The 25,669-nt window shown below is 41.9% G+C and overlaps 1 protein-coding gene across 3 annotated transcripts in view; it reads left to right on the top strand.

Moving 5' to 3' along the window:
- LOC123504789 (cyclin-dependent kinase C-1-like) overlaps window positions 1–25,669 on the top strand; it is a 52,633-nt gene that overhangs the window by 23,086 nt on the left and 3,878 nt on the right. For all 3 annotated transcript variants that reach the window (XM_045255613.1, XM_045255614.1, XM_045255612.1), the window contains exons 2-6: window positions 15,724–15,892; window positions 19,484–19,678; window positions 24,367–24,545; window positions 24,714–24,826; window positions 24,980–25,418. In XM_045255613.1, coding sequence (XP_045111548.1) covers window positions 15,725–15,892; window positions 19,484–19,678; window positions 24,367–24,545; window positions 24,714–24,826; window positions 24,980–25,418 — 1,094 coding nt within the window. In that variant the 5' untranslated portion in view covers window position 15,724. The remainder of the gene's footprint in view (window positions 1–15,723; window positions 15,893–19,483; window positions 19,679–24,366; window positions 24,546–24,713; window positions 24,827–24,979; window positions 25,419–25,669) is intronic.

Genomic DNA, 25,669 nt, shown 5'->3' with positions numbered 1-25,669 from the left:
TCATCCTGACAACCATGACCTTACATAACCTGTGTGTGTGTGTGTGTGTGTGTGTGTGTGTGTGTGGGTGGGTGGCTGGGTGGGTGGTAGGGGAGGGGGAACTGACTGTGATGGTAGCTATACGTAACGTGTATACGGTGATGGTGTGGGGAAGGGGAGGTATGGTAGGCTCTCCCTTCCTCTCTCTTTCACTCCCCTACCCCTCCCTGGACATCCCTCCCCCCTAGCAGTGCCATGCAAGACGACAATTAGCGTAGTGATGTATAATAACGAGAGAGATGAATGGACAGCAGGACTCTGAAACATCACACACACACACACACACACACACACACACACACACACACACACACACACACACACACACACACACACACACACCAAGGATGCCTGGAAAATAGTAATAATTCCGAAAAGTGTTTGGAATTAAGGTAAATTATAAACGAAACACATAACAGGAACATAAACAAGGAGGATTAAGAGTCTGACCGTGAAGATACTGAGGAGAAATTGCACGAAAAGGTGTGAAGTGGAGGAAAAATTATAGGAATTTTGTTTTTGTATTGTCTACATAGAAGGAAATGAAAAAAGAGTGAAAACTAATGCAAATGATAGTAAATGAATAATAAGAAAGGTAGTAGGATAATTAACAAATGTGTAAAGGTTAGAATTAGAGAGATGTGATATTAGAAGGTTAAATAAAAAAAAAAAAAAGTAAAGTAAACTAGAGAGAAAACAAAGAAAATGTAAAAATCAATCATGTAAAGAAACGAGAATATAGCAAAAAAGATAAAGGAAAAATGCAGAGAAAGGAAAAAAAAACATAAAACATAAACAATCATAAGAAACACACAAAAAAAAAAAAAAATAGGGCAAAAGCGGAACTAAGACCACAAACAAAAAAAACAAACGAACAAACAAACAAACAAACAAACTATATTTTCACTTCAGGACACCCACACACGCATACTACACACACACACACACACACACACACACACACACACACACACACACACACACACACACACACACACACACACACACACACATATATACACACACACACACACGTATCCTCATTAACCCTTCAGCACCATGAGAGAGAGAGAGAGAGAGAGAGAGAGAGAGAGAGAGAGAGAGAGAGAGAGAGAGAGAGAGAGAGAGAGAGAGAGAGAGAGAGAGAGAGAGAGAGAGAGAGAGAGAGAGAGAGAGAGATTTTATACAGCTTAAGAAACTTATGTGGGGATTGAAATAGTGAAGACTCCGGCTATTCATCTCCTGACCTCCATAGACCCTTCCTAATTAAAAAAAAAAATCATCTAATTATACTGAAAACTCACGGTAAAAATACGTCCCGGTACTGAAGGAGCTAACCAAACATCCTAACGCCCCACAAAGAATTCTAGAAGCTAACGGGAGATCCTTCAGTGGGAGGGGGAAGAAAGAGTCTTACGTGAAAAGCTCTCCGTGATCAGATAGAGTTTCCTATCTCGCACACAGGAAACACGAGGCAGCTGTGTGATCAATATCTTAGGCAACCAGGACCCGCGATGACCGCCACGCAGGACCCGGTGTGTGTGTGTGTGTGTGTGTGTGTGTGTGTGTGTGTGTGTGTGTGTGTGTGTGTGTGTGTGTGTGTGTGTGTGTGTGTGTGTGATAGTGGTGGTGGCGGATTTCTGGTTAGGAGGAGGAATGCAAAGAAATACGAAGGAAAGAACGACAGACACTTATAATTATACCACTATATACGACTAACGAGGCTGCTTGTGTGACTCTACTAGCAACACAGAGTCTACTGGATATATAAAAAAGACAGCAAGATCAAGACAACGGAAAGGAGGAGAAGGAGGAAGAAGAGAATACAAAGGAATATAAGAGAAATACAAGTAACAACAAACCATACCACGAAGTCCTTGCTATGCTTCTTCTACACTAACTACCTACATGCACTAGAAAAAGCACAACGAAAGGATAAAAGCAAGAAAAACAAAGGAGAGTCAACCAACAACAGACCTTGAGATTATTACTGCGCTTTTTGTATTGGTAACTCATACTGGCAAGAGAGAAGAGGAACAACAGGACAAGGTAGAAGAGGAGTCAGGTAACATCCAACAACCTCGTCACTGCTCCACCAAAAAATGTATTCGGGTAATGGACAAGACAAGTGCGTGAGAAGGAAGGATTGGTACGTACGCGCGCCACAGAATGACAAACGTGAGAAGCGAAGGACGACTCTGCGCCATGCAAGTGAACAGTGGATATGAAAATACCAGTCTTGAGTGCTTGGTTGCATCGCTAGTTGTTATTCCTGGCAACACTCGGACTTAAAAGCACCTCGAGACTTGCCTTGTAATTCGTAAACTGCCCTAAGAGACATTGTTGCGTGTACAGTGCGTGGAGAGCTGAGGCATAGGAAAGGAAAGGAAAAATTATAAAAAATGAAGAATAGGAGGAGGAGGAGGAGGAGGAAGGAGGAGGAGGAGGAGGAGGAAGAGGAGGAGGAGGAGGGTTACAATTTCAGCTCGTGGTAAGCGCAAAGTCTTTAGTTTCAAGAGGTAGGTTAAATTTATGGTCAATGATGATGGATGAGAGTTTTTTTTTTTTTTTGATAATTGAGGAGCTGCCTTGTGTTGGTCAAGTGGCCTTTTGCAGTCGCCTGGTTTTCTGGTGTTTTGGGAATAGTGTGTTGATGGGAATGGTAAAAACAGGAAAGGAGTAAGGAAGTTTAAGATTAAGGCGAAAAAAAAATGGCTTTGATATATATAGAGAAAATATGATACAAGGTGAACGTTTTAGAAATTGTTAAAAGTGTAAAGAAGAGAAGACACTGAAATGAAAAAAATACGAATTAAAGAACGAAAACTAAAACAAATATTGAGTTAAAGAAAACGTAAAGAAAATGGGAGAAAAATAAAAAAAAGATACGTTTATACTCACTAAGCACTTCTCTCTCTCTCTCTCTCTCTCTCTCTCTCTCTCTCTCTCTCTCTCTCTCTCTCTCTCTCTCTCTCTCTCTCTCTCTCTCTCTATCACTCAATAATGCATAAGAACAGATACCACCACCACCAACCACCACCACCATCACCGCCACCAGCAGAGCACCACGCCCCTCCTCCTCCGTGACACACACCACCTTGACCGCCCCATTAATACCTCCTCCATCCCCTAATGAGGGCGCTCGGGGACACTGCCATCAACGCCAATAATTACACGCTTCTTAATGGTGATCAACGACCCTGGGGCTGTTATCGTTGTTGTTGTTGTTGTTGTTGTTGTTGTTGTTGTTGTTGTTGTTGTTGTTGTTGTTGTTGTAAAAAATCCTCTTTATCCTCATTTTCTTACTCGATATTTCAAGTGGATAGGGAAGGATTCGAAGATGAGAAAGGAACAAAATAGAGAGTAATGAGCTAATGGTGAAAAAAAAAGCCGATAGGAGGAATTTAATAAAAGTGGAAAGAAGAAAAAACAGAAGAAAAGATGGAAATGAATAAAAGAAGGAAGGAAAGCAGACAGGCAAAGAGAGAAAGAAACCAAAAAGAAAAAGGAAAAAAAAAAAAGAAACGCAATAGGAGGGAATTAAAGAGGGAACGGAATACAAAGAAATTAATCGGGTAAGGAGGAACAAGAATATGAAATAAGAATGAAGAAATGAGGAAAGTAAATACAAAGACAAGAAATTAGGGAAGATGAGAAGCATGACACCCAGGTAGCCTTACCTTGCCTTAACGAAGTGACGACCATGGATTGCCACACCCCTCTATCTCTTGCCATTTGTAATATATATGCAGCTTTTCTTCCACCTCATATTGTTCTTCCTATACCCATTCATGTTTATCTCTTGTCATTTGTAATATATATGCATGCTTTTCTTCCACCTCCTATTGTTCTTCCTATACACATTCATGTCTATCTCTTGCCATTTGTGATATATATGCAGGCTTTTCTTCCACCTCCTATTGTTCTTTCTATACCCGTTCATGTCTATCTCTTGTCATTTGTGATATATATGCAGGCTTTTCTTCCACCTCCTATCGTTCTTCCTATACCCGTTCATGTCTATCTCTTGTCATTTGTAATATATATGCAGGCTCTTCTTCCACCTCCTATTGTTCTTCTTATATCCATTCGTGTACTTCTCCTTTTGTCTGCATCTTGCTCTTCCCTTTATAAGCTTAAGCCTTCCATCTTTTCTCTTCTCATTTCATGTCCAGCAAACCTCATCTGACTTATTCGAATCTTCACCATTAATTCTCTTTCATTACCCATTCTTCCAGGCATTTCTTCATTCGATATTCTTTCTGACCAAGATATTTTCAAGACCCGTCGCCAACAACCAAGATTAAAAGAAATGATCATCACCTTGCAGGATGTGAGATAAGACGTAACCACAGAGCAAAAGAAGACGCGGCGAGTCGATTCATCCATTCCAGACCGATCAGACGAAACTTTTCACTGACCAAATATCAAAAAACCATCACCATCGACCCAACTGTTCATTGACTCAAGGCAGCATAAAACGATCTCCTCTCTCCACTGCCTCTTTCACCCCAGCCAGCAGCAAAACATTCCCTCCACACATCACAAATCTTTCACATCCACCTCTCCATTTACTCCACCCCAGCAAAGTTCTTTCACCACAAACCACAAAACAAGGAAAAAAACCAGCACTTAACTAAGAACCAAGAACCAGTGGAACCAAGAACAGACAGGAACCTCTTGTTAAAAAGTCCTGTCTATTCAATGTCACTGCGCTGTACTTGTTCGCTACCTTTAGGCCTACATCTAAAAATAAAGTTGTATTTTGTCCCCTAGGCCTGAGATCAATTAGGGACGAGGAGGAGGAGGAGGAGGAGGAGGAGGAGGAGGAGGAGGAGGAGGAGGAGGAGGAGGAGGAGGAGGAGGAGGAGGAGAAGGGAGAAGAGGAGGAGGAGAAAAGAACAAGCGTGCATGAGAAAAGACACGACAACACTGAATGATTAAATTAAAGAGGAGGAGGAGAAGGAAGAGGAGAAAGAGGAAAGAGGGAAAAAATGGATTACCTGAGAATATAATTGATTAGAAATTGTTACCTGAACGAAAAATGACGAATTACAACGAAAGCAAAAATACTGAAAGAGGGAGAAGAGGGAGAGGAAGGGATAAACGAGATGAGAGAGGGGAAGTGAGAGGGGCAGTGAGAGGAGGAAAGAGAAGGGAGGGAAGGAACAGAGGAAACAAGAAGGGATGAAAAAAGGAAAGGAGAACTTAAGGGCTTCAATGCAAGCAGAAAATGAACACGAACACACACACACACACACACACACACACACACACACACACACACACACACACACACACACACACACACACGCACAAAGAAATGGACGGGAAATACACACGCACAAAATAAGAATCAATTAATTACGCGCACACACACGCACACGCACACGCACACGCACAATTAAGCAAATGGTCGCTGCATCATTACCGCCGCTCATCCCAAGAGTCATTAGCATTGGTGGTGGTGGTGGTGGTGGTGGTGGTCAGCTCAGCCTACTCTTCCTATCCTGTCTTCCCTCCCCAACATAAACCACCACTACCACCACGACCACCATAGCCCAAGTACTTCCCAGCAGCTACCCGTAGTACATATTCGTTGTCTATTTCTGGCACTGTCTCTCCTTTACCGATCAAGTCAAACATTAGCAAAGGAAACGTACTTTTTTTTTCTCGCAGTTGGTTAGGAAACAGGATTAAAAAATCAGTAATAGCATCTTTTTCCTTCTTAACCCCTTCAGTACCATAACGCACTTTCATATTTCTCCCGGTTACTATTTGGTGATTTTTTAACAGCATATGTGGGTATTAAAATAGTGAAGACTGTGGCCATTAATCTTCTGACCTCCATAGACCCTTCCTGATGTCAATAAAATCGTCTAATCACACCCAAAGCTCAAGGTAGAAATACGTCCTAGTACACTGAAGGGGTTAAGCCAGAGAGAGATGTTTCCTTCACCAGCGCCTTATGATCCTCGTGTGGTGGTGTGAATTCAAATGATCAAAGAGTCTATATGTCAATCACTGGGTTGAGTGAAGGAATGATAATCTAAGAGACTAAAAAAATGAATACTGTTGCTAATCTTCCTCTCCATCACACTTACGTCACTGGAAGGAAAATTACTTGATGGTTTGAATGTATGCCATGGTACGTATGATTCATTGGTCAGTTTTGCTCTCCTTTTTTTTTTTTTTTTTTGTCTATAAACTTTCGGAATTGACAAAAGTGATGCAGACCTCTCTCTCTCTCTCTCTCTCTCTCTCTCTCTCTCTCTCTCTCTCTCTCTCTCTCTCTCTCTCTCTCTCTCATTTCTAATCCCTTCCCTTGGCCAGTCTCCTTGGCACTTAAAAATGAATGCTTATAACTCAACCTCTTCAGTCCTGGGACGTATTTTTACCTTGAGATTTGGGGCAAGATTAGATGATTTTATTGACATTAGGAAAGGTTTATGGAGGTCGAAAGATTAATGGTCAGAGTCTTCATTATTTCACTTCCCACGTAAGTTTCTTAAGGTGTATATAAACACCAGATAGTAAGCAAAATGAATATGGAAACGCGTCATGGTACTGAAAGGGTTAATCACTATACTAAACTAAGAGACTAACTAACCTACTAACCTCTCCATCTTAAAATCATATCCAGCAAAACAAAATTCACAAACCCACCAGTATACAAGAGTGCTTTCTGAGCCACGAATCGCGGTAATGAACATAATTTCCCCGTTTTTTTATATTTTTACTATCATAACAACACAACATTTACAAGACCTGGGGCACAGAATCCCTGGGGACCCTTGAAATAACCACACATAACTGCTAAACCCTAAAATAACCTCAGTCTGCAGGAGAGAGAATTAAAAAGAGAGAATGAGAGTGGATAAAAAAAATACTAGCTTTCTTAATATTCTTTCCGTGTCCTTACCTATTACAACTAAGGCAACAATCTATTCCCTAGCCGACATTACCTGTCCACACTCTCACATATCAGAAGCAAGTTTTCAAGACACTTCTCATTGTAATTCTGGATATTCCTTTGCACTCTCGTCTCTATGGACTGGCAAAGAGAGGAATGGCATGACTATATTACCCTTGGGCATCTACTTTCCCTGGTCTTATTCCCCTGTGGACATTACTATTCTTTTCTCGCATGTATTTCAGAAGGAAGGTTTCAAGACTCATACTTTTAGATATTGCCTTGAGTTGGTCTTTAAGAACTGGCATACTCACTGGCCCTCCTCGTCTTTTTGGGAGGGTTAGGGGAAGGAGGAGGGCCTTGATCATGCATCCATGTGGAGGGTACAGAGAAAGCAAGTAAGGGAGGAAAAGAAAGGACATTAAGCAAAGGGGAGAGAGTGAAAAGTAAGAGAGACAAGCATGGGAGAGGTGGGGGAAGAACAGAACATCACGCAGAGGGGAGAGAGAGGGGAGGCAGCACGCAGAGGGATAAGATGAGGCAGGAAGGGGACCATGGGAGCATCATGCAATGTTAGGGGGAGGGGGGGAGTGTGGTGCCTTTTTCCTCATGGACTTTTTCCCCTCATGACCACAGCCCTTACAAATGTTCCCCTCATGGACATCTCCCTCCCCCCTCCCCCTTCCTTATTTACCTCGTTAACTTAACCTAATGTAATCTAACTGACCTAACAATGGTTTCACTCACCGCCATCATACAGTGGTAAGACGTAAAACTAACAGAAAGTGTCCGAATAGGGGATTCAAATGTCCAGAAGGGGGAGTGCTTTTAATGGGAGTGTCACGGGAGAAAGGTGTCACTTCGAGAGGGAGAATGAAAGAAGCATGAACAGTGACGAAAAATATTGACGAGAGAAAACAACAATTCATATATTCCAAACGATGTTAAGGAAAGGAAAATTAATAAAAAAAAATCAGATGAACCATATAAAAAAAAAAAAAAAAACTCAAGAGCCTTTAAAAACAGACAAAACTCTTAACTTGATGTGACAGCCTTATGAAGTAGACAACTTGAACTAACCTAACCAAACCCAACCAAACCTAACCATAATCTAAATTAATTGAGGTTAGGTAAGCATGGTTAGAAGACAGCTCGTGTAGGAGGGAGGGAGGAATGGAGAAAGGAAAGGAGGGAAGGAGGGAGAAAGGCATCACGCAGGTGGTATAGTTAGGGAGCGGGGAGGATACAGTGGTGAGGAGGAGGGGCGGCATCACGCAGGGCTTAGGGGGATGAAGGGAGAGGCAGCAGGTAAGACTGGTAGGCAATTAAGGTGCACAAAAGGGACAGGAGCAAACACCCTGGCAGGTAGTCGAGGCAAATTAGCGATCAGGTAACTTGTCTTTATGAGAGATGACAGGTAAGGAAAGAATAAAAAAGGAAGTGAAAATAAAAGAAAAAAACAAAAGAAGGAAAGAAAGAAAATTACTCATATGAACACAAATCACACATATAACACAAACACAGACCCACAAAGCAACAACAACAACAAAATAGGTGAAGAGGAAAAGAAGGGAGAAAATACTGAAAAAAAGGAGAAGAAAATAAGAGTAAAACAGTAAAATAGATGTAAGATCAGGAAGAGGCAGTGAGGAGAGTGGTGGAAAGGGAGGTGAGGGAGAAGGGACGTTATGAGGGCGTTACTAACTTTGTCAATCAGAACCCTCCCAGAAAGAGTATTTGGGGATTTGGGGAAGCGAGGCAGGGGAAGGATGCGCCATGCTGTGTGATGACTGACTGGGAGGAGAGGTTTCTGGCGAGGGAAAGAAATGGAAGGGAACAAGGGAGGAAGGAGTAACGAAGGAAGGAGGAGCGGTGGTGAAGATTGGAAGAAAAAAGGGAAAGAAAAAAAAGAGAAAAAAAGGGAAATGGGTGTGAATGAAAGGAAAAGGAGGTATTTTTTATGCAGGAGAGAAACTGGCCAAGGGCAACAAAAAATGAAAAAAAAAAAAAGGCCCAGTGGGTTGCCAGTTTCCTTAAAGATCATAAGATTCATCCAGAAGTGAGGGACAAATGTCTTGAAAGTTTAGTAAATGAAGGGCTATTTTACTAGTGACACACACACACACACACACACACACACACACACACACACACACACACACACACACACACACACACACAAGCTTGCGTTTACGACTGCTTATTTCATTTACAATCTGTTTTCTTTCCTTTTTTTTTACATTGAAGTCATTTTACATTGTTATGCTTCAAAACGACGAAATTGATGAAAATGAGCTAATATAGAGAAAGGAAATAAACGTCACAATTAACATACATCATACATTAACGCAAGACTATTCTTTATGACCTTCCCTCCTTTTATATGCTTTCTTTTTCCTCCTCCTCAGTATCATTGCCCACGTCTCTCTTCCACTCATTTCAAAGTTCGCGATGACTAGATTTGTAAACACTTTAGTCCGCTTCACTGCTTATTTGGTTCTTTGGAATTAGGAACAGTCTGTCTTTTCTAGCTGACCGTAATGTTTATTGACTCCTACTCCTCTTATTTCTCCTCCTCCTCCTCCTCCTCCTCCTCCTCCTCCTCTTTCTCCTCCTCCTCCTCCTCCTCCTCCTCCTCCTTCTCTTCGTCCTCCTTTGCCACTAATAGTTAAAATAAAATGCTTACCAAACTAGCATCGTAAGGACCTCAGGGTTTGTTAATGTTTGGACTTCCTTTATATTCCTTTGTGTTCCTCTTCCTTTGTCGCCTTCTTTTCCTTCTCTTCATTCTCTTCTTCCTCTTCCTCTTCTTACCACTCTTATTCCTTTTCTTTATCCTTTTCTTCTTCTTCTTCTTCTTCTTCTTTAACTCCTCCTCTTCCTCTTCCTCCTCCTTCTCCTCCTTCCTTTCTTGAGTAAACTGAAATGCTTCACTGGTTGGGGAGAGTTCTTCTGCTTTATTGCCTTGGCTTCTTTCCCCATCAAACAGCAAAGAAGGGCCTACAGGTCTGTTACTGTTTGTTTAGCCTAGGCCTTTAAAATTACTTCGCTATTCATCTTACTGATCTTTAAATTATCTTCATTTTATCTTTTATTTTTCATTTTAACTGTAGTCTTTTGTTTCATTCTATCTCGCTTTACTTTGCTCTATTCTTTTATTGATCCTTTTAGCATTTGTGGTTCCGTATTACCTCACTGTCATACTGCATTTCATATCCAGTCCTCCTCCTTTTGCTCCTTTTCCTCCTCCTCCTCCTCCTCCTCCTCCTCCTCCTCCTCCTCCTCCTCCTCCTCCCCCCACTAAAACTTTCCAAGACTCACTCCACATTTGCATATTTCAGTCACGATAATGACGAGACAATATCGCAAAGGTAGCACGGACAAACTTAACGAGAGAATAAACCTGAGGAACAAGAAGAAGGGCTAACCGCAACTACTGAAGAGATAAACAATAACGCTTCGACGAAATAGTGAAGAACAAGAAAAACACACTAGTAATAGATGTATAGAGCGAGATTTGAGTGACGAAACGGAAAAAGCAAAGGTGGTAGTGCCAGGACGAGCCAAGAAAGGTGCAGGTAAACAAGATAAGAGTGAGAAGTCAACGTGAGGGGAACCTGTGACTGACCTCCCCTGCTCCCCCTTCACCCCTCTTACCCTCCCTTAGCTGTCTTCTTCTTCCTCCTCCTCCTCCTCCTCCTCCTCCTCCTCCTCCTCCTCCTCCTCCTCCTCTGCCTCCTCCTCCTGTGGGTGCATCAGCTGGCCCTGCACGAGGCACATCAGCGGCTGCATCACACAACACACCGATCAATACCCGCCATGGCATCGCTCCTGGCCATCATTCGTAGAGCTCACCCGCCAGCCAGCCAGCCAGCCATGCACGCCACACGCACGCACGCATACATAAAAATATACAAACAGACATATAGAATAGTACACACACACACACACACACACACACACACACACACACACACACACACACACACACACACGAGGAAAAACTGAAGCTCACGAAATAAGAAAAAAAGAAAAGAAAAACAAGAAAGAAAAAGTGGAAAATTTAAGGGAAAGTCAGAGCGCAGAAGAGAACCTCCCACAGCTCCCAGGAATGACAGGCAGGCATCAGCGTGTGCAGGTGTGACGTGCTTTCTGACACACACCTGGTGAGACGCAAAACACCCGCCGCGCTTTTCTTTGACCCCAAGCTGTTCGTGCAATACAGACGAGCATAATACTAAAGATTATGGAGATAGTGAATAGAGGGATAGATGGAGGGATGGATATAAATAGACAGATAGAGACAGAGAGAGAGAGAGAGAGAGAGAGAGAGAGAGAGAGAGAGAGAGAGAGAGAGAGAGAGAGAGAGAGAGAGAGAGAGAGAGAGAGAGAGAGAGAGAGAGAGAGAGAGAGAGAGAGAGAGAGAGAGAGAGAGAGAAATGAATAGATAGACTGATAGATTGATAAAGCCAGACTGACACATGGAAACTTAAAATGATAAAGACAGAAACAGAGACTTAGTTAGTTTGTTTGTTGATAAATTGGACATACAAGTAGACTGCATTTCCGTCAACATATATGACTTAGAGAACAACAAACCGAGCACGTGAAAGCTGACCCTTACAAAGAAAACGGGAGGAGACGAATACACAAAAAAAAAAAAAAAAAAAACATCCATCACGTCAACTAATGAAAACAAAAACTCATCAAAACACCAGCAGCAGGTGACATGACTCTACGTACCTGGCGAGGGAATGACGTGAGAGGAATGACGTAACAGGAATCAATGTCTTTCCGCACCGCCGATGATTAAACACGAATGGACTGACCGGCAGCCTTCGATAATAAGGTGAAATATCGAATTCCGAAACTTTAATCAGACCAGAGCGAGCACGTGGTGGGATGACAGACAGACAGACAGACAGACAGACAGACAGCCAAGACACAGGCAAGGCACGGACACACAGAGGGAGCCAGTCATTTCATAAGCAGTTGAGCAAATACAATCTTTTCTTTTTTACTACGTGACTAACGATTATAGATATTACTCTTAAGTATTACCGTGAAGGGAGTCAGATTTGTTTCCTCAATATTCATTACCTTAAGAGAAGGTTGGACGTATTCTCTCTCTCTCTCTCTCTCTCTCTCTCTCTCTCTCTCTCTCTCTCTCTCTCTCTCTCTCTCTCTCTCTCTCTGACAGATAATACGTACACTGCAGGAGTTGGATTTCTTTATACAATACTCGTCTTTTTTCTTTACCTACAGATCATTGTACATTTTACATAGATATATTTAGTGTGCGTGTGTATGTGTGTGTGTGTGTGTGTGTGTGTGTGTGTGTGTGTGTGTGTGTGTGTGTGTGTGTTCCTTTAAGAAACAAGTTTAGTTATTACTATTATATATTACAGTGATGGCAATTTAGGTATTTTAGCCAGTTACTAATAATGCTTATGTTCCTCGTGCGTTTTACCTCGCAGGAAACAACGCTATCATTACTCTCAAACATTACACTGATGGGAGTTACTATACCTTTCTTCTGAAGCGCTTGTCTTTTTGTTTAATATAATACAAATGAAGTCTGCCATTACTCGTATAACAAATGTAAGAAATTTTCCCTAAGTCTTTTCCCAAGGCTTAAAGAAAACATCCTTTATTTATCAAACCAGGTAAGGAGTCAATAAATAACCTTGCTAACAAACTAGTAGAACAATTAAACAAACAGACAGGTTCTATTCGCGATTCACCGCTCTAACCACAATCTTTTTTTTCACTTTTCATTCAGTGTTATCAAGCATTTTTTTTTTTTTCGTGATTTATGTAAGGGAGACATTGGCCAAGTATAACAAAATCGTATTAACAAATAGGCCCACTAAGGTGCAGGTCCCCGAACAGTCAAAAGCTGTCCTCAATAATCAAAGAATTAAAGGGAAAACTGTCTTGAAACTTCCCTCTTGAAACAGTTAAGAAAGTTATAGGAAATACAACAGCAGGTAGGGAGGTTACAATATACCAGGGAAAGGTGAACCAATTATTGTTCGTCTTATTCCTTGAGAGAGAGAGAGAGAGAGAGAGAGAGAGAGAGAGAGAGAGAGAGAGAGAGAGAGAGAGAGAGAGAGAGAGAGAGAGAGAGAGAGAGAGAGAGAGAGAGAGAGAGAGAGAGAGAGAGAGAGAGAGAGAGAAAAGAGAGAGAGAGAGAAAACAGTATTCTTAAAACCAGTGATATTCGAGGACAATTCACGAAAAAAGTTTGAAGTAAAAAAAAACCATGAGAACGTAACATGCAGCATAGCAAATATATATGTTTCACACCACGCACGTCGAAATCTAACAAACACACGCATATATTGAAACAACAAACTAAATTTTCACCAAAACAACACGTTAAATGCCGTAACTTGAAAGAAAAAAACAAGAAAACCAATAGAAACAATATAGAAATCATTTGAATATAGAAAACAACAACACAATACATTTAGAACTACGTGCATTGAATAAAACTGAAGCACTTATAATATAACAACAAACTGCATAATATACTTTCCCTCAGAGCGCGTAACAGTCACCCGCTTAACACTTTGACCTCAGGGAGCGGTGGAGCACATCAGAGAAGGGAGGGAAAGAGGAGAGGTAAGAAGGAGGAGACAAGTGAGGAGTAAAAGAGAGATGGGAGAGGGCGAAAGAGAACGGGAAGTGAACTAAACAGGTGAAAAACGAAAGTGGATGAAGAAAAAGAGGTGATAGGAAGAAACATGTGAGGAATAGAAGATAGATAAGAGAAGGAGAAAGAGAAAGAAAATGGGAGAAATTAGAATGAAATGAACAGGTGAGAAAAGAAAGGGAGATGGGACAGGGGAAAAAGAGAAAGGTGAGAAGGAAGAGATGAGAGGGTAGAGACAGCTAAGGAAGGGAAGAGAGATTTAAGATAAGAGAAGAGGGGAATGAAGGGATAAGGGAGAGAAAGGGTGAAGAGTCAGGAGAGCAGCGTGACAAAGCGTGACTCACCTCATGTCACACACAAACACGTCACGTCACGTCACCTTACCTGAAGAATTCCGTCCCTTAAGATTCATGGAAATATCAGCCGAGTACGTAATCCTTATTTACCTCCTTTATTTTCCTATATTTTTGCGTCTGGTGTGTGTGTGTGTGTGTGTGTGTGTGTGTGTGTGTGTGTGTGTGTGTGTGTGTGTGTGTGTGTGTGTGTGTGTGTGTGTGTGTGTGTGTGTGTGTGTGTGTGTGAATTGTTTCTTACCCTGCTATTGACCAGTCGAGAGAGAGAGAGAGAGAGAGAGAGAGAGAGAGAGAGAGAGAGAGAGAGAGAGAGAGAGAGAGAGAGAGAGAGAGAGAGAGAGAGAGAGAGAGAGAGAGAGAGAGAGAGAGAGAGAGAGAGAGAGAGAGATCCAAGGAATGCCTCGTTGTCTCATATAATGTTTACATCTCACGAACCTCCCCCCTTCTATCTCCCTCTCTTCTCCCTTTCCTTTTCTTCCTTCCATTACCTCCCTTCCTTACCCACACAACCTTCTACTCGTATTCTAACCTCCCTTTCCCTTCTCCTCAAACCTCCATCTCATCATCTCAACCCTAACTGTGACTTTTTCGATTACCTCAATTTCCCTTCTCAAAAATTATCACCTTTTGTATATCTAAGTTTCTTTCTTTTATTTGGTTCATTCATAAATCTAATTTTTCGTGTTCTTCTCACAATAAATTAACTTGCTTTCGATTTCTAAATATATTTTTATTTTTTTTTTCATTTTTTTTATCTATACGTTGACTTCTTCCCTTCACCTCCGCACCCTTCTTCACATCCTTAACCCCTTCAGTACTGGTCCATATTTTTTACCTTGTGTTTTGTGTGTATGATTAGACCATTTTATTTACATTAGGAAGGGTCTATGGAGGTCAGAAGATAGATAAATGGCCGCAGTCTTCACTATTCTAATCCCCACATAAGGTTCTGAAGCTGTATAAAATCACCAAATACTAACCAGAATGAATAGAAAAACGCGTCATAGTACTGAAGGGTTTAATGATATCTTTAGTTCGTTCATTTTTTTCTTTTCCGTTTTTTTCTAGGCGTTAATCTCTTCCCTTCACCTCCTTACCCTTCTTCATAAATTCCTACGACCATGTACAATATTTTTCCTCATCTACTCAACTTTTTCACTCCTTATCTCACCTCCTCCTCCTACTTTGCTCTCTCGTGTCTTCCTCCAGCAATTAGTGTCGAATGGCTATACAATCATCCCAGCAAGGACCTCAGTGTTTGTTGTAGCTCTGTCTTCCTTCGCATCTACATTTCTTAGTATATTTCTACCTCTTCCTTCACCTCTAAACCTTCTCCCGTATTTTCAGATATTCTACACCACCACCTTCTTCTATATATTCCCCCTTCCTCATTCCCCATTCACTCACTTAACCACCTCCTTCCCCTTAGTTATCTTTCTTACCTCCATTACTTTCACTTCTACAATCTCTCTCCCTCAATCTTACCAAACCTTCTAATACCTTCCCATTCCTTTCTTACCTACAGTACTTTCACTTCTATCATCCCTTCCTTCGTATCTGCAATTCTTAGTGTATTTTTTTACCTTTTGCCTTCACCTCTAATCCTTCATCTATGCTATCAGATATTCTACACCACCTCCCTCTTCTATATAATCCCTTCCTTTTATTATCCTTCCCCCAGAACCTTACTTCACCCACAATACCATATAATACCTTACATTCTCTCAACTCCTCAATTAACCCTGTTCTTCCCTCGGCAGGATGGAGCGGTACGAGAGCCTGGGTGTCGTGGGCGAGGGCTCCTATGGCCTTGTTCTACGCTGCCGTCACAAGGAATCAGGACAGACAGTGGCCGTGAAGAAGTTCCTTGAAAGTGAGGACGACCCGACAGTGAAGAAAATAGCGCTAAGGGAGGTGCGGATGCTGAAGGTAAGGCTGAGTAAGAGACTGGTGGGTGATGCGGGTACATAGGTGGATAGATAGGGAAAGGATGGAGGTTGACGGTTCGGCAAGGGAGTGGATAGGTGTGGAGATAAAGGGAATATAGATTGGTAGTTGGTGTTTGATGACAGAATGGATAGGTAGATGGATGATAAGGGAATGGTTAGCTGGTTTGGCTAGTTTGGAGACGAAATCGTTGGTTAATGTGTGTTAAGGGAATGGACAGGTGAAGTGATAAGGAAATGAGAGTAAAAATAGAAGTGACTGATAAAGAGGAGGTTGTATGATAAGGGAGAGAACAGGTACGTTGAAAAAAAGTACGGTAATAAGAAAAAATAGAGAGATTAGTGGCTAGTGAGATGAAGGATAACGAAGCAAAATACATAAAGAAAAAAAAAACTACAATAAAAAAAAACATCATAAAACGCAAAATGCACAAAGAAAAAGCGACAAAAAAAGCATTATAAACAAAACGCAAATTCTTTAAGCTAATAATACCATATACTATTACTATTATAACCAATTTTTCCTACTCCCCCCCAAAAAAACATGTATTTTCTGGTGATTTACGTTGCCATGACCTAAGCAGTATTTTCTCTGGGTACAAGAGGTAAAGAATAGTAGTAAAAACGATAATAACAGGCCTACCCTTCCTAATTTCTCCTTCCCTTCTGAATGACGGACGTGCAGCAAGGATGAGGACACTATACTAATAAAGAATGAGAAGGGAGGAAAGGTCATTGTGAATATAAAAAAGCTAGTGTTGTTTTGAGCATAGTAAAGGTGAGGTAAGGTCAGGTGACGTTAGGTGAGGTGGGAGACTGAGTGGGAGGAAGAAATGGGTGTAGGTGGGGGAAGAGAAATTGTACCACCTATTCTCATCCTTCTCCCCTCCCACACACACACACACACACACACACACACACACACACACACACACACACACACACACACACACACACACACACACACACATACAGTAATTAGGCGTAATGATGATAATGGCAGGATAGCTAAGTGGTGGTGGGGGGTATACCTGGAGTTAATGGCAGGTGTTTTGTTTCCTATTTGCTTTCTATATACAAGACACGATAAATCACACTTAGAGTTCTACTGCTGCCACTATCACCACTTCCACTGTGACTGCTACTATTTCTTCTACTACTACTACTACTACTACTTCTTATACTAGTACTGTACAATACGAGAAAATATACTACTACCACTACTACTAGTACTAGTATTACTAATATTACTACTACTAATATTACTACCAATACTACTACTACCACTAATACTAATACTACTGATACTAATACTACTACTGCAATACGAGAAAAAAAATATTACTACCTCCACTATTACCACTACTACTACTACTACTACTACTACTACTACTACTACTACTACTACTACTTCTACTACTATTACTTGTCAAAAACAGCAAAAGTTGATTACAGAACTTGAGTGTCACATCTGTTATTCATCTTCCTAAAATAGAATCACTAACTTTTCTTTTATATCAAACTTCACCTACTGGAGTCACTTTTATAGGCTAGAGAGAGAGAGAGAGAGAGAGAGAGAGAGAGAGAGAGAGAGAGAGAGAGAGAGAGAGAGAGAGAGAGAGAGAGAGAGAGACACGGAAATAGCTCCAGTTTTCCTTGACAAGTTAGGTCAAGGTAAGGTGAAGGTAATAATGGTAATAATAGTTCCCCTTCCTCTCCTTCCTACCTCTGTCCCTCCTTACCTTCCTACTTTTTTTTTTGTCCCCTCCTCTCCTTACTCTTCTGTCAGTTTTCTCTCCGTTCCTCTGTACCTTACCTCCCTCCTTTTCCTTCGTCTTTTCTTAACCTTCTAATTGTCATTCATTTCCTCCTTTCTTCCTCCTGTTCTATTATTTCTTCCTTTCCTCCCAAATTTCGCTTTTCTCGTGATTTTCTTACTTTCCTCTCTTTTTCCCTTCATGCACTTCTATTTACTTTTCTCCCTTATTTTCTTCGCTTTTCGTACACTTCTACCTGTCCTCCGTGCTACCTCGTCTTTCTATTTACCATTCTCTTCACTTCCTTCTTCCATTTTACTCTTCCACGAACTGCTCTTCCTCCTACTCTCCCTGCTCCTCTACCGCCCCTTTTCTTTCCTCCATCACCCTCCCTCTCACTGCCTCAAGTTGCCTCACTCAACACTTCCCTTGGTAAACTTTCAGGTAAAAAGCCTAGATATTTTTTTCATCTTGCTCTCACTTCATCTCCTTCCGGCAGCAGACACGCCAAGGGAAGCCTCAACACACACACACACACACACACACACACACACACACACACACACACACACACACACACACACACACACGGCAGTTTTTTTTTTTAAGAAAGGACCAATTGTGTCTTTATGGTGTTTTTTTTCCCCCTCCTCGTATTTGCATTCCTCTTTTACCTCGTCTTTAATTTGTCGTGTGAAAAAAAAATAGAAGTCACAACCTGCAGGAAGTTACAAGTAGTACATTCCAGAGAGAGAGAGAGAGAGAGAGAGAGAGAGAGAGAGAGAGAGAGAGAGAGAGAGCACATGGCGTCAATACTTCAAGACAAGGACCCGTCAAGTACTTGTAAAATTCACGCAGCTAGCATGTGTGTGTGTGTGTGTGTGTGTGTGTGTGTGTGTGTGTGTGTGTGTGTGTGTGTCAGGCTTTCTTTACTCTTTCTACCGGAATATGAAGTGAAAGCAGGTAATTCATGTATTTTTATCTGTAAGTTTACCGAAGGAAGACTAGTGTGAAGCAACTTGGAAGGAGCGAGACAGCAGACTAATTAATTTTATGGGATTTAAGAGCACCGGACAACATTGCATTGGTACCTTCACACCAGTAGAAGTATATACAATTTAGGAAAGGTGGTAGAAGAGATGAAAGGTTAAGAACTCGTACAGTATTGTTTATAGGAAAGGCTGAGAGGTTCCACACACCACATTCCCATTTTTTGCCCTAATAAGACAGTAAGTACTCGCCCATCAGTGAAACCCTTTGTGACCTGAGCCTTATTTCGTAAGAATGTGCTAGTAGGTAGTGGTTATTCTCTCTCTCTCTCTCTCTCTCTCTCTCTCTCTCTCTCTCTCTCTCTCTCTGAAAATAGAATACACGGTAAAGAGGAATGCCGACGAAAGGTGTGTGTGTGTGTGTGTGTGTGTGTGTGTGTGTGTGTGTGTGTGTGTGTGTGTGTGTGTGTGTGTGTAAAAATCGACGCACAAACAGACATATAGACAGACAAATGGGGCAGAAACACAATCAAGTGGCTAGCAAACAACAATGAATAGCATAATTGTTTAAGAAATAATGAAGAAAACTCAGAGAACACTTCATTAACCAATAAGGAAAGACAAATAATGAAAATAAAATACAAAATATCTCCATTATCATAAGAAATAGATAAAAAAAATGCAATCAAGAATAGAAAAAATTGAAAAATAAATAAAGAATACTAATAGCTACTACCAATAATTAAGAAAAATACATAATATAATTTCCTTTTCCAGTACAAATAAAGCCGAATCGTATCTGTCATAACCAGCTTTCCCACTCCGCAGAAACTCCGCCACGAGAATCTGGTGAACCTGATCGAGTTTTTCCGCCGCAAGCGTCGCCTGTACCTTGTGTTCGAGTACGTGGACCACACCATCCTGGACGAGCTGGAGGCGTCGGACGGAGGGCTGGACGAGGAAACGGCACGGGCACACATCTTCCAAGTGCTGCGTGGCATTGCCTTCTGCCACCAAAACCAGGTGGGAGAGCCGAAACTAGGTAGATTAGCCTTCCACACGATTCTTCATTAAGTTAGTTGAGTTAAAAGGTTGCAGTACTTCCAAATTCAGTCACGGAAGAGTTAAGACACTATTGTGCTTGATAATTCGGTTTAATAAGTCTAATTTGGACCCTAATTTGGTTCATAATTCGGTCCACGGGTGTGAAAAATACGTTAGTGCTTGCAAATCTGAGTCAGGATAAGACGTCAGGGTGTTTGAGAATCCCCGCGCTGGAGTTGAGACGCTAGATGCTTGAAAATTCCATCCTTTGTCAGCGTGAGTGTTGCAGGCGCCAACCACCGTGACAGGTGATCCACGTCGTTCAGGAATGTTATGTACACAGTGAAATGTCGATAGGAGGTGACAGTTTGACGCGCTTTCAGTCACGGAATGTTCAGGTCGACCCGTGAACTAACAGGAAGTGATCGACCAGCAAGGCTACAAAGATCGCTGGCATGAACAAATATATAGTCATCTCTAATTGGGAAAAGAAATAAGGTACCTGAAATAACACCTTGAATATAAGTTGCAGTATTTTCTTCAGTAGACATTGAAAAAAATAACAAAACTCTGAAACACAATATTAAGGTAAGGCAAATAAGCGTAACTCGTATATCCGTGGCCGCGCAGCATTAATATCTTGGTAACGATCTGAACCCTTTCACGCCTTTCTTACTCATCCTTTCCTTCCGGACTTTCATATAAAACATGCGATTATCACAAGACGGTATTATTGCAGTTTCAACCAATACATCACACGTTATTATTATTATTAATTTGAAGTTCAATTTTTAATTTGAAAGTTAAAAGGTGTAGATCACATTTCTACGAGCATTTCTAACTCCATTTCACCCAATCGTAAATGAATAAGGTTAGGTTAGGTTGGGTTTTCCAGGTCTCCAAGTTTGTTAGACATAAAAAACAAATATAAGATAAGGTATATTGGTTGAAACTGCATATTTACCCATAAAACACTAGTAGAAAGTGAAAAAGTATCATATGAATACTTGAATTTTCTTTACTTTCAATTCCCCACACAGCTACGAGGCACCTGTTGTACATAAAGACATCAATTACCTTGGTCTAACTCGTGCAAAGTAGAGGTGGACATTTTCTAGTGGTAAGTGTGGCATTGCAATCGAAGCGGCGGATGGAAATCTATAACATCACCAGTACTTAACCTCGACAGGAGCTATCTAGCCTGTCTAGCTGATGTGTCAAGAGAGAGAGAGAGAGAGAGAGAGAGAGAGAGAGAGAGACTCGTCCTCTTCAGTACCATGACGCGTTTCCATATTCATTCTGGTTGTATACTATATGGTAATTTTAAACCGCCTCAGAAACTCATGTGAGGATCAAAATTGTGAAGACTGTGGCCATTAATCATCTAACCTCCATAGACACTTCCTAATGTCAATAAAATGGTCCAATCATAACCAAAACTCATGGTAAATATGCGTCCCAATACTGAAGGGATTAACCAGCTCCATTTAAAATTGCCCGCCCAATCCGAATGGTCGTACGCATGATAGCCACGCCCACCTCATCAAGTTTAAATACCAATCAACACAGACTGATAGCCAAACATGTACATCCGAAAGCGTAAACACAACACTAAGGCCTTGCGCAATAAGTAAAGCGACACTGTAAGATAAAGAATGAAAACACGAGGGTAGATAACAAGGCAGCATCATGGCGGGTTACAGAGCATTCAACACTCACCAGGTTCACCTCCTTCCTCGCCTTCCTGGGCCACGTACGCCATCTCTTGCACTCCTCACTTAGCAAACAGTACTCTGCTTCCTGCTACAGAGATTTCAACACCACAGATTCATGATAGCACTACAAATACATCCACAAACGCCACGACCAGCAAGGAAGCGCTCACGTAATACCGACACCAACGCACTGGCAACGAGCGGTTACGAGCCTATTCCCTCTAGGGACGGGCGGGTACCGGGGTAACTATCCGGGTAGTAGAGTATTGAGTATCGAGACAGGTACCCGGGACGAACGAAGGTTACCGGGTAATTTTCACGGGTATTTCTTATAATATTATTAGGCACCCATTCTGGTGTAGAGAGTACAGATGTGCGCGATTACGGTGAAAATATTTAATGTCTAGACTCTTAGAGTATGGATAATGTTTACCGATGTGCGATCATTAATGAAATATGGAGATAATGATTAGAAATATATCGTTCATGCTGTACTGCGTAGTGAGTATCTAGACGGGTACCCGGGTAAAACATAATGTCAGGTATTGCTCACCGGTAAGCAGTCTTGTCTTGGAGTACACAATGAGTACCGAAGTCTTATTATTAATAAAGAAAAAAAAATGATAACGATGGGAAAAAAAAAAATATATATATATATATATATATATATATATATATATATATATATATATATATATATATATATATATATGCGTGTGTATGTGTGTGTGTCTGGTTTATAATCTTGGTAATCGTCTCGACATTAATCCCGGGAGCCGGGGTCACTGTGCGCTGGGTGCCGGGTAAGCGTTTTGATGGTTACCAGGCAGCTACCCGGTTAGCGCGTTGGTACTACTCACTCACCTTGCGCCCCGGGACCACCGCGCGCTGGCGGGTAAGCGTGCCTGATGGATACCAGGTAGCTACCCGGGTAATGTAACCGGGTAACGCGGGTAGTCTGAGACGGGTACCCGTACCCGCGATTACCTGAAAGCCGTACTCTGCCCATCCTTAATTCCCTCCCTCCCTGTCACAGCCCCGCAACAAATTCCCGCCCCTCCCGTCTCCTCCCAAACTTCCTGAACATTCACCGGCTTCGTCTTCGCTCACTTTTCACCTTTATCTTTGCCGTAGTTAGTTAATCTCGCTGTGTTACGTGTCCTCAAGGGTTATTTTGCTATGCTGTTCATTTGGTTTTGTCAGAGTTATAAGTGAATCGTGCATTATTAGTTGTAAAGGGATTTATTTATTCGGCACTAGATGACTGGCTAAAGAAAATGGGAAGTCATAGAAAACGCGCATCTATATTATGGTTATCAGGATGTCCTATGAATGTTAATTAAAGTGAGTGTATTAATGTTTATAACCATGTTTTTTTTTTTCCTGGATTGGGATCTGATTCAATTTGCCTTATTACAATGGGTGAAATGGTGGGTGGTGGTGGATAGGAACAAGATGTATTAGACTAAGAGGTGAACGCACTTCAGTCTTGAAATCATTGACGTAGCGCGGGAGGCTTTTAAAATCCAGAATCGCGGCGTCAGCATGTCAACCAACTAGAACAGATTTTAATTGTGGAATATAGGTGTTCCGCATATTTCTTTTATTTGAGTTGTTATTTATTAGCATCTTAGTTACTAAGTTTAGTAGATATAATGCCACTAACTGTATTTTACGTTTCTTAGTGATTTGCAAGAAAATATGGGGATATGCCACCACCTCTACCATATGTTTTAATTTAAACTACCACCACATACTTACAATATTTGCACCTCCAACTTAGTATTAACTTCACCAGCATCTACTGTGATCGTTTCACAAGCATAGCACATACCACTTACTTTACTAGAACCACTACCATACCACATTCTTCACTAGAACCAAGATGTATTAGACTAGAACCACCACCACTTACTTTACTAGAACCTAGTATTACCACCACCACCACTTATTTACTACAAACACCACCACCACTTACAAAATACACAGTTTCTTACCTTTAAATGCTGGTGGATGGCCGATTCCCTGGCATCTGTGTCCTCGTGATGGCAGATTCTGATCAGGAATTGCATCCTGTTTTAAATTTCTCACAGTTCGTGGAACCGGCAAACTTAAAAGCTCGTACTTCAGATTTCGTTCAATCTGGGCTGAACTAAAATGTCGTTCACAAACCACAGCATACTTAATATTAATATGGTCTGAACGGAAACACTTATGGATCCACTGTCTAGCAAGGTTAACATTAGATGGGAATTTATGGTATCTTAGGTTGCTGTCCTTACCAGGTGTATATCCAAATACAGCGCACACTCTTGCTTTACCCATTTAACTATTAATATCGTAATACAAAGCCCATGAAAAGTACACTATTGCTGATAAAATCTGCCACACGTGAACACACCACCACAACACTAGACGTAAACAATACACATGGTGACGTCAGCGGTTCCAATAATGCCGAAGTGTGTTCACCTAGTCTAATACATCTTGGATAGGAGGGCGCCACCACTGCGGTGTTGCCATGTTGACACACAATTTGTATTCACTTGTATGATGATTCCAAACACTGCAATACTGTATTTACATGGATAAGTATCGTGTAGCATAATCAGACTTCGATGATTGAACCTCTATTTTTCATTACATAGGGTTAAAATCAGATGGTTTTTCACATAAAGAAAAAAAAATTGTTTGTATGTGTGTGTGTGTGTGTGTGTGTGTGTGTGTGTGTGTGTGTGTGTGTGTGTGTGTCATTCAAGAAGTATGCACAGAATTCAAGTTTCCCAAAATTCTAAAACATCATGAAAAACAGTAAATAACACAATTCAAAAGTGTCGCCAGTGCAACTTCGTAGTTTTAGAGAATCAAGCTATAAAAAGAAAGAAGAAAAATACGAGAAAAACTTCAAACAGACCAAAGGGGGCGCTGACAGAGTGTTTGTTACCTCGGCAGATCATCCACCGAGACATCAAACCAGAGAACGTGCTTGTGAGTCGCCAAGGCGTGGTCAAGCTGTGTGACTTCGGGTTCGCGAGGCTGCTTGCGGGTCCCGGAGAGTCTTGCACTGATTACGTGGCCACCCGCTGGTACCGCGCCCCTGAGCTGCTCGTTGGAGACACCAAGTATGGCAGGTGAGACAGCGTGACCAGATGACACGTCCAATCCACACAAAATTCTTACAACCTGGAATTTAGGCCGATTCCTTGCAAACACGACATTTTAGAGGTAGAAAAGTAATGGTTTGATATGCGTGCATGAATGAATGTCCGTGGGGTATCTGTGACCATTTCCTGCCACAGAGAGGTGGACGTGTGGGCGTCCGGTTGTCTGCTGTCCGAGATGTTGACGGGGGAACCACTCTTCCCCGGAGAATCTGACATCGACCAGCTCTTCCACATCATCCAGACCCTAGGTATAAAAGAGAGGGAGAGAGAGAGAGAGAGAGAGAGAGAGAGAGAGAGTGTGTGTGTGTGTGTTTGTGTGTGTGTGTGTGTGTGTGTGTGTGTGTGTGTGTGTGTGTGTGTGTGTGTGTGTGTGTTATATACTAAGGAAATCTACTCTGCAGGTGAGTTGAGCATATCTCACCGCCACCTGGTGGAGAGGAACCCTATGCTGGCGGGTCTACGTCTCCCCGAAGCGGCCTCTACGCCCCTGTCCTCCTCTTTCCCGTCCTGGTCCCCGCGCGCCCACGCCTTCGTCTCCGTGTGTCTGTGCCTGGAACCCTCGGCGCGCCCCTCCGCTCAAGACCTGCTGAACCATGACTTCTTCATGCACGACTGCTTCCCCGAGACCTTCCTGCCGATCCTGAAGCAGCGCGTGCAGCAGGAGTTCAGCAACAACTTCCTGCTGAGCCTGCCGGGCCGACGAGTCCCTAGCACGGCGGACAGGAAGGGCCGGGCCAGGAAGATTCCAGGAGGCACCAGCCCTGAAAGTGTGTACGGCAGGAGCATCGCCAGGCCCCAGCCCCACCCGCCGCCCCCAGCAAGGAGTGACAATCCCGTCAGGTGAGGATTGAGTTACCAATAAACTATCAGCCGTGCAAATCCATATCAATAAAGTAGCCTGTTTTTTTTTTTTTTCTATTTCTGTCTGTCGTCTGTCTTCTTTTTATAACGGGAATCAAGTCTAATTTGCGTGTAAATGTAAAGATTTTCAACGGATGATTGTGGATGCTCTCTTACAAAACTAGCGAGACTTGAAGGATTCTGCCACTATCAAAAATTGATATCAAAAGACAAATAAAATCATTCATGAG

This window comes from Portunus trituberculatus, chromosome 17 (genome assembly GCF_017591435.1).
Source record: "Portunus trituberculatus isolate SZX2019 chromosome 17, ASM1759143v1, whole genome shotgun sequence".
In the NCBI taxonomy this organism is placed as follows: Eukaryota; Metazoa; Arthropoda; class Malacostraca; order Decapoda; family Portunidae; genus Portunus; species Portunus trituberculatus.
This window is presented reverse-complemented; position numbering and strand designations above follow the sequence as displayed.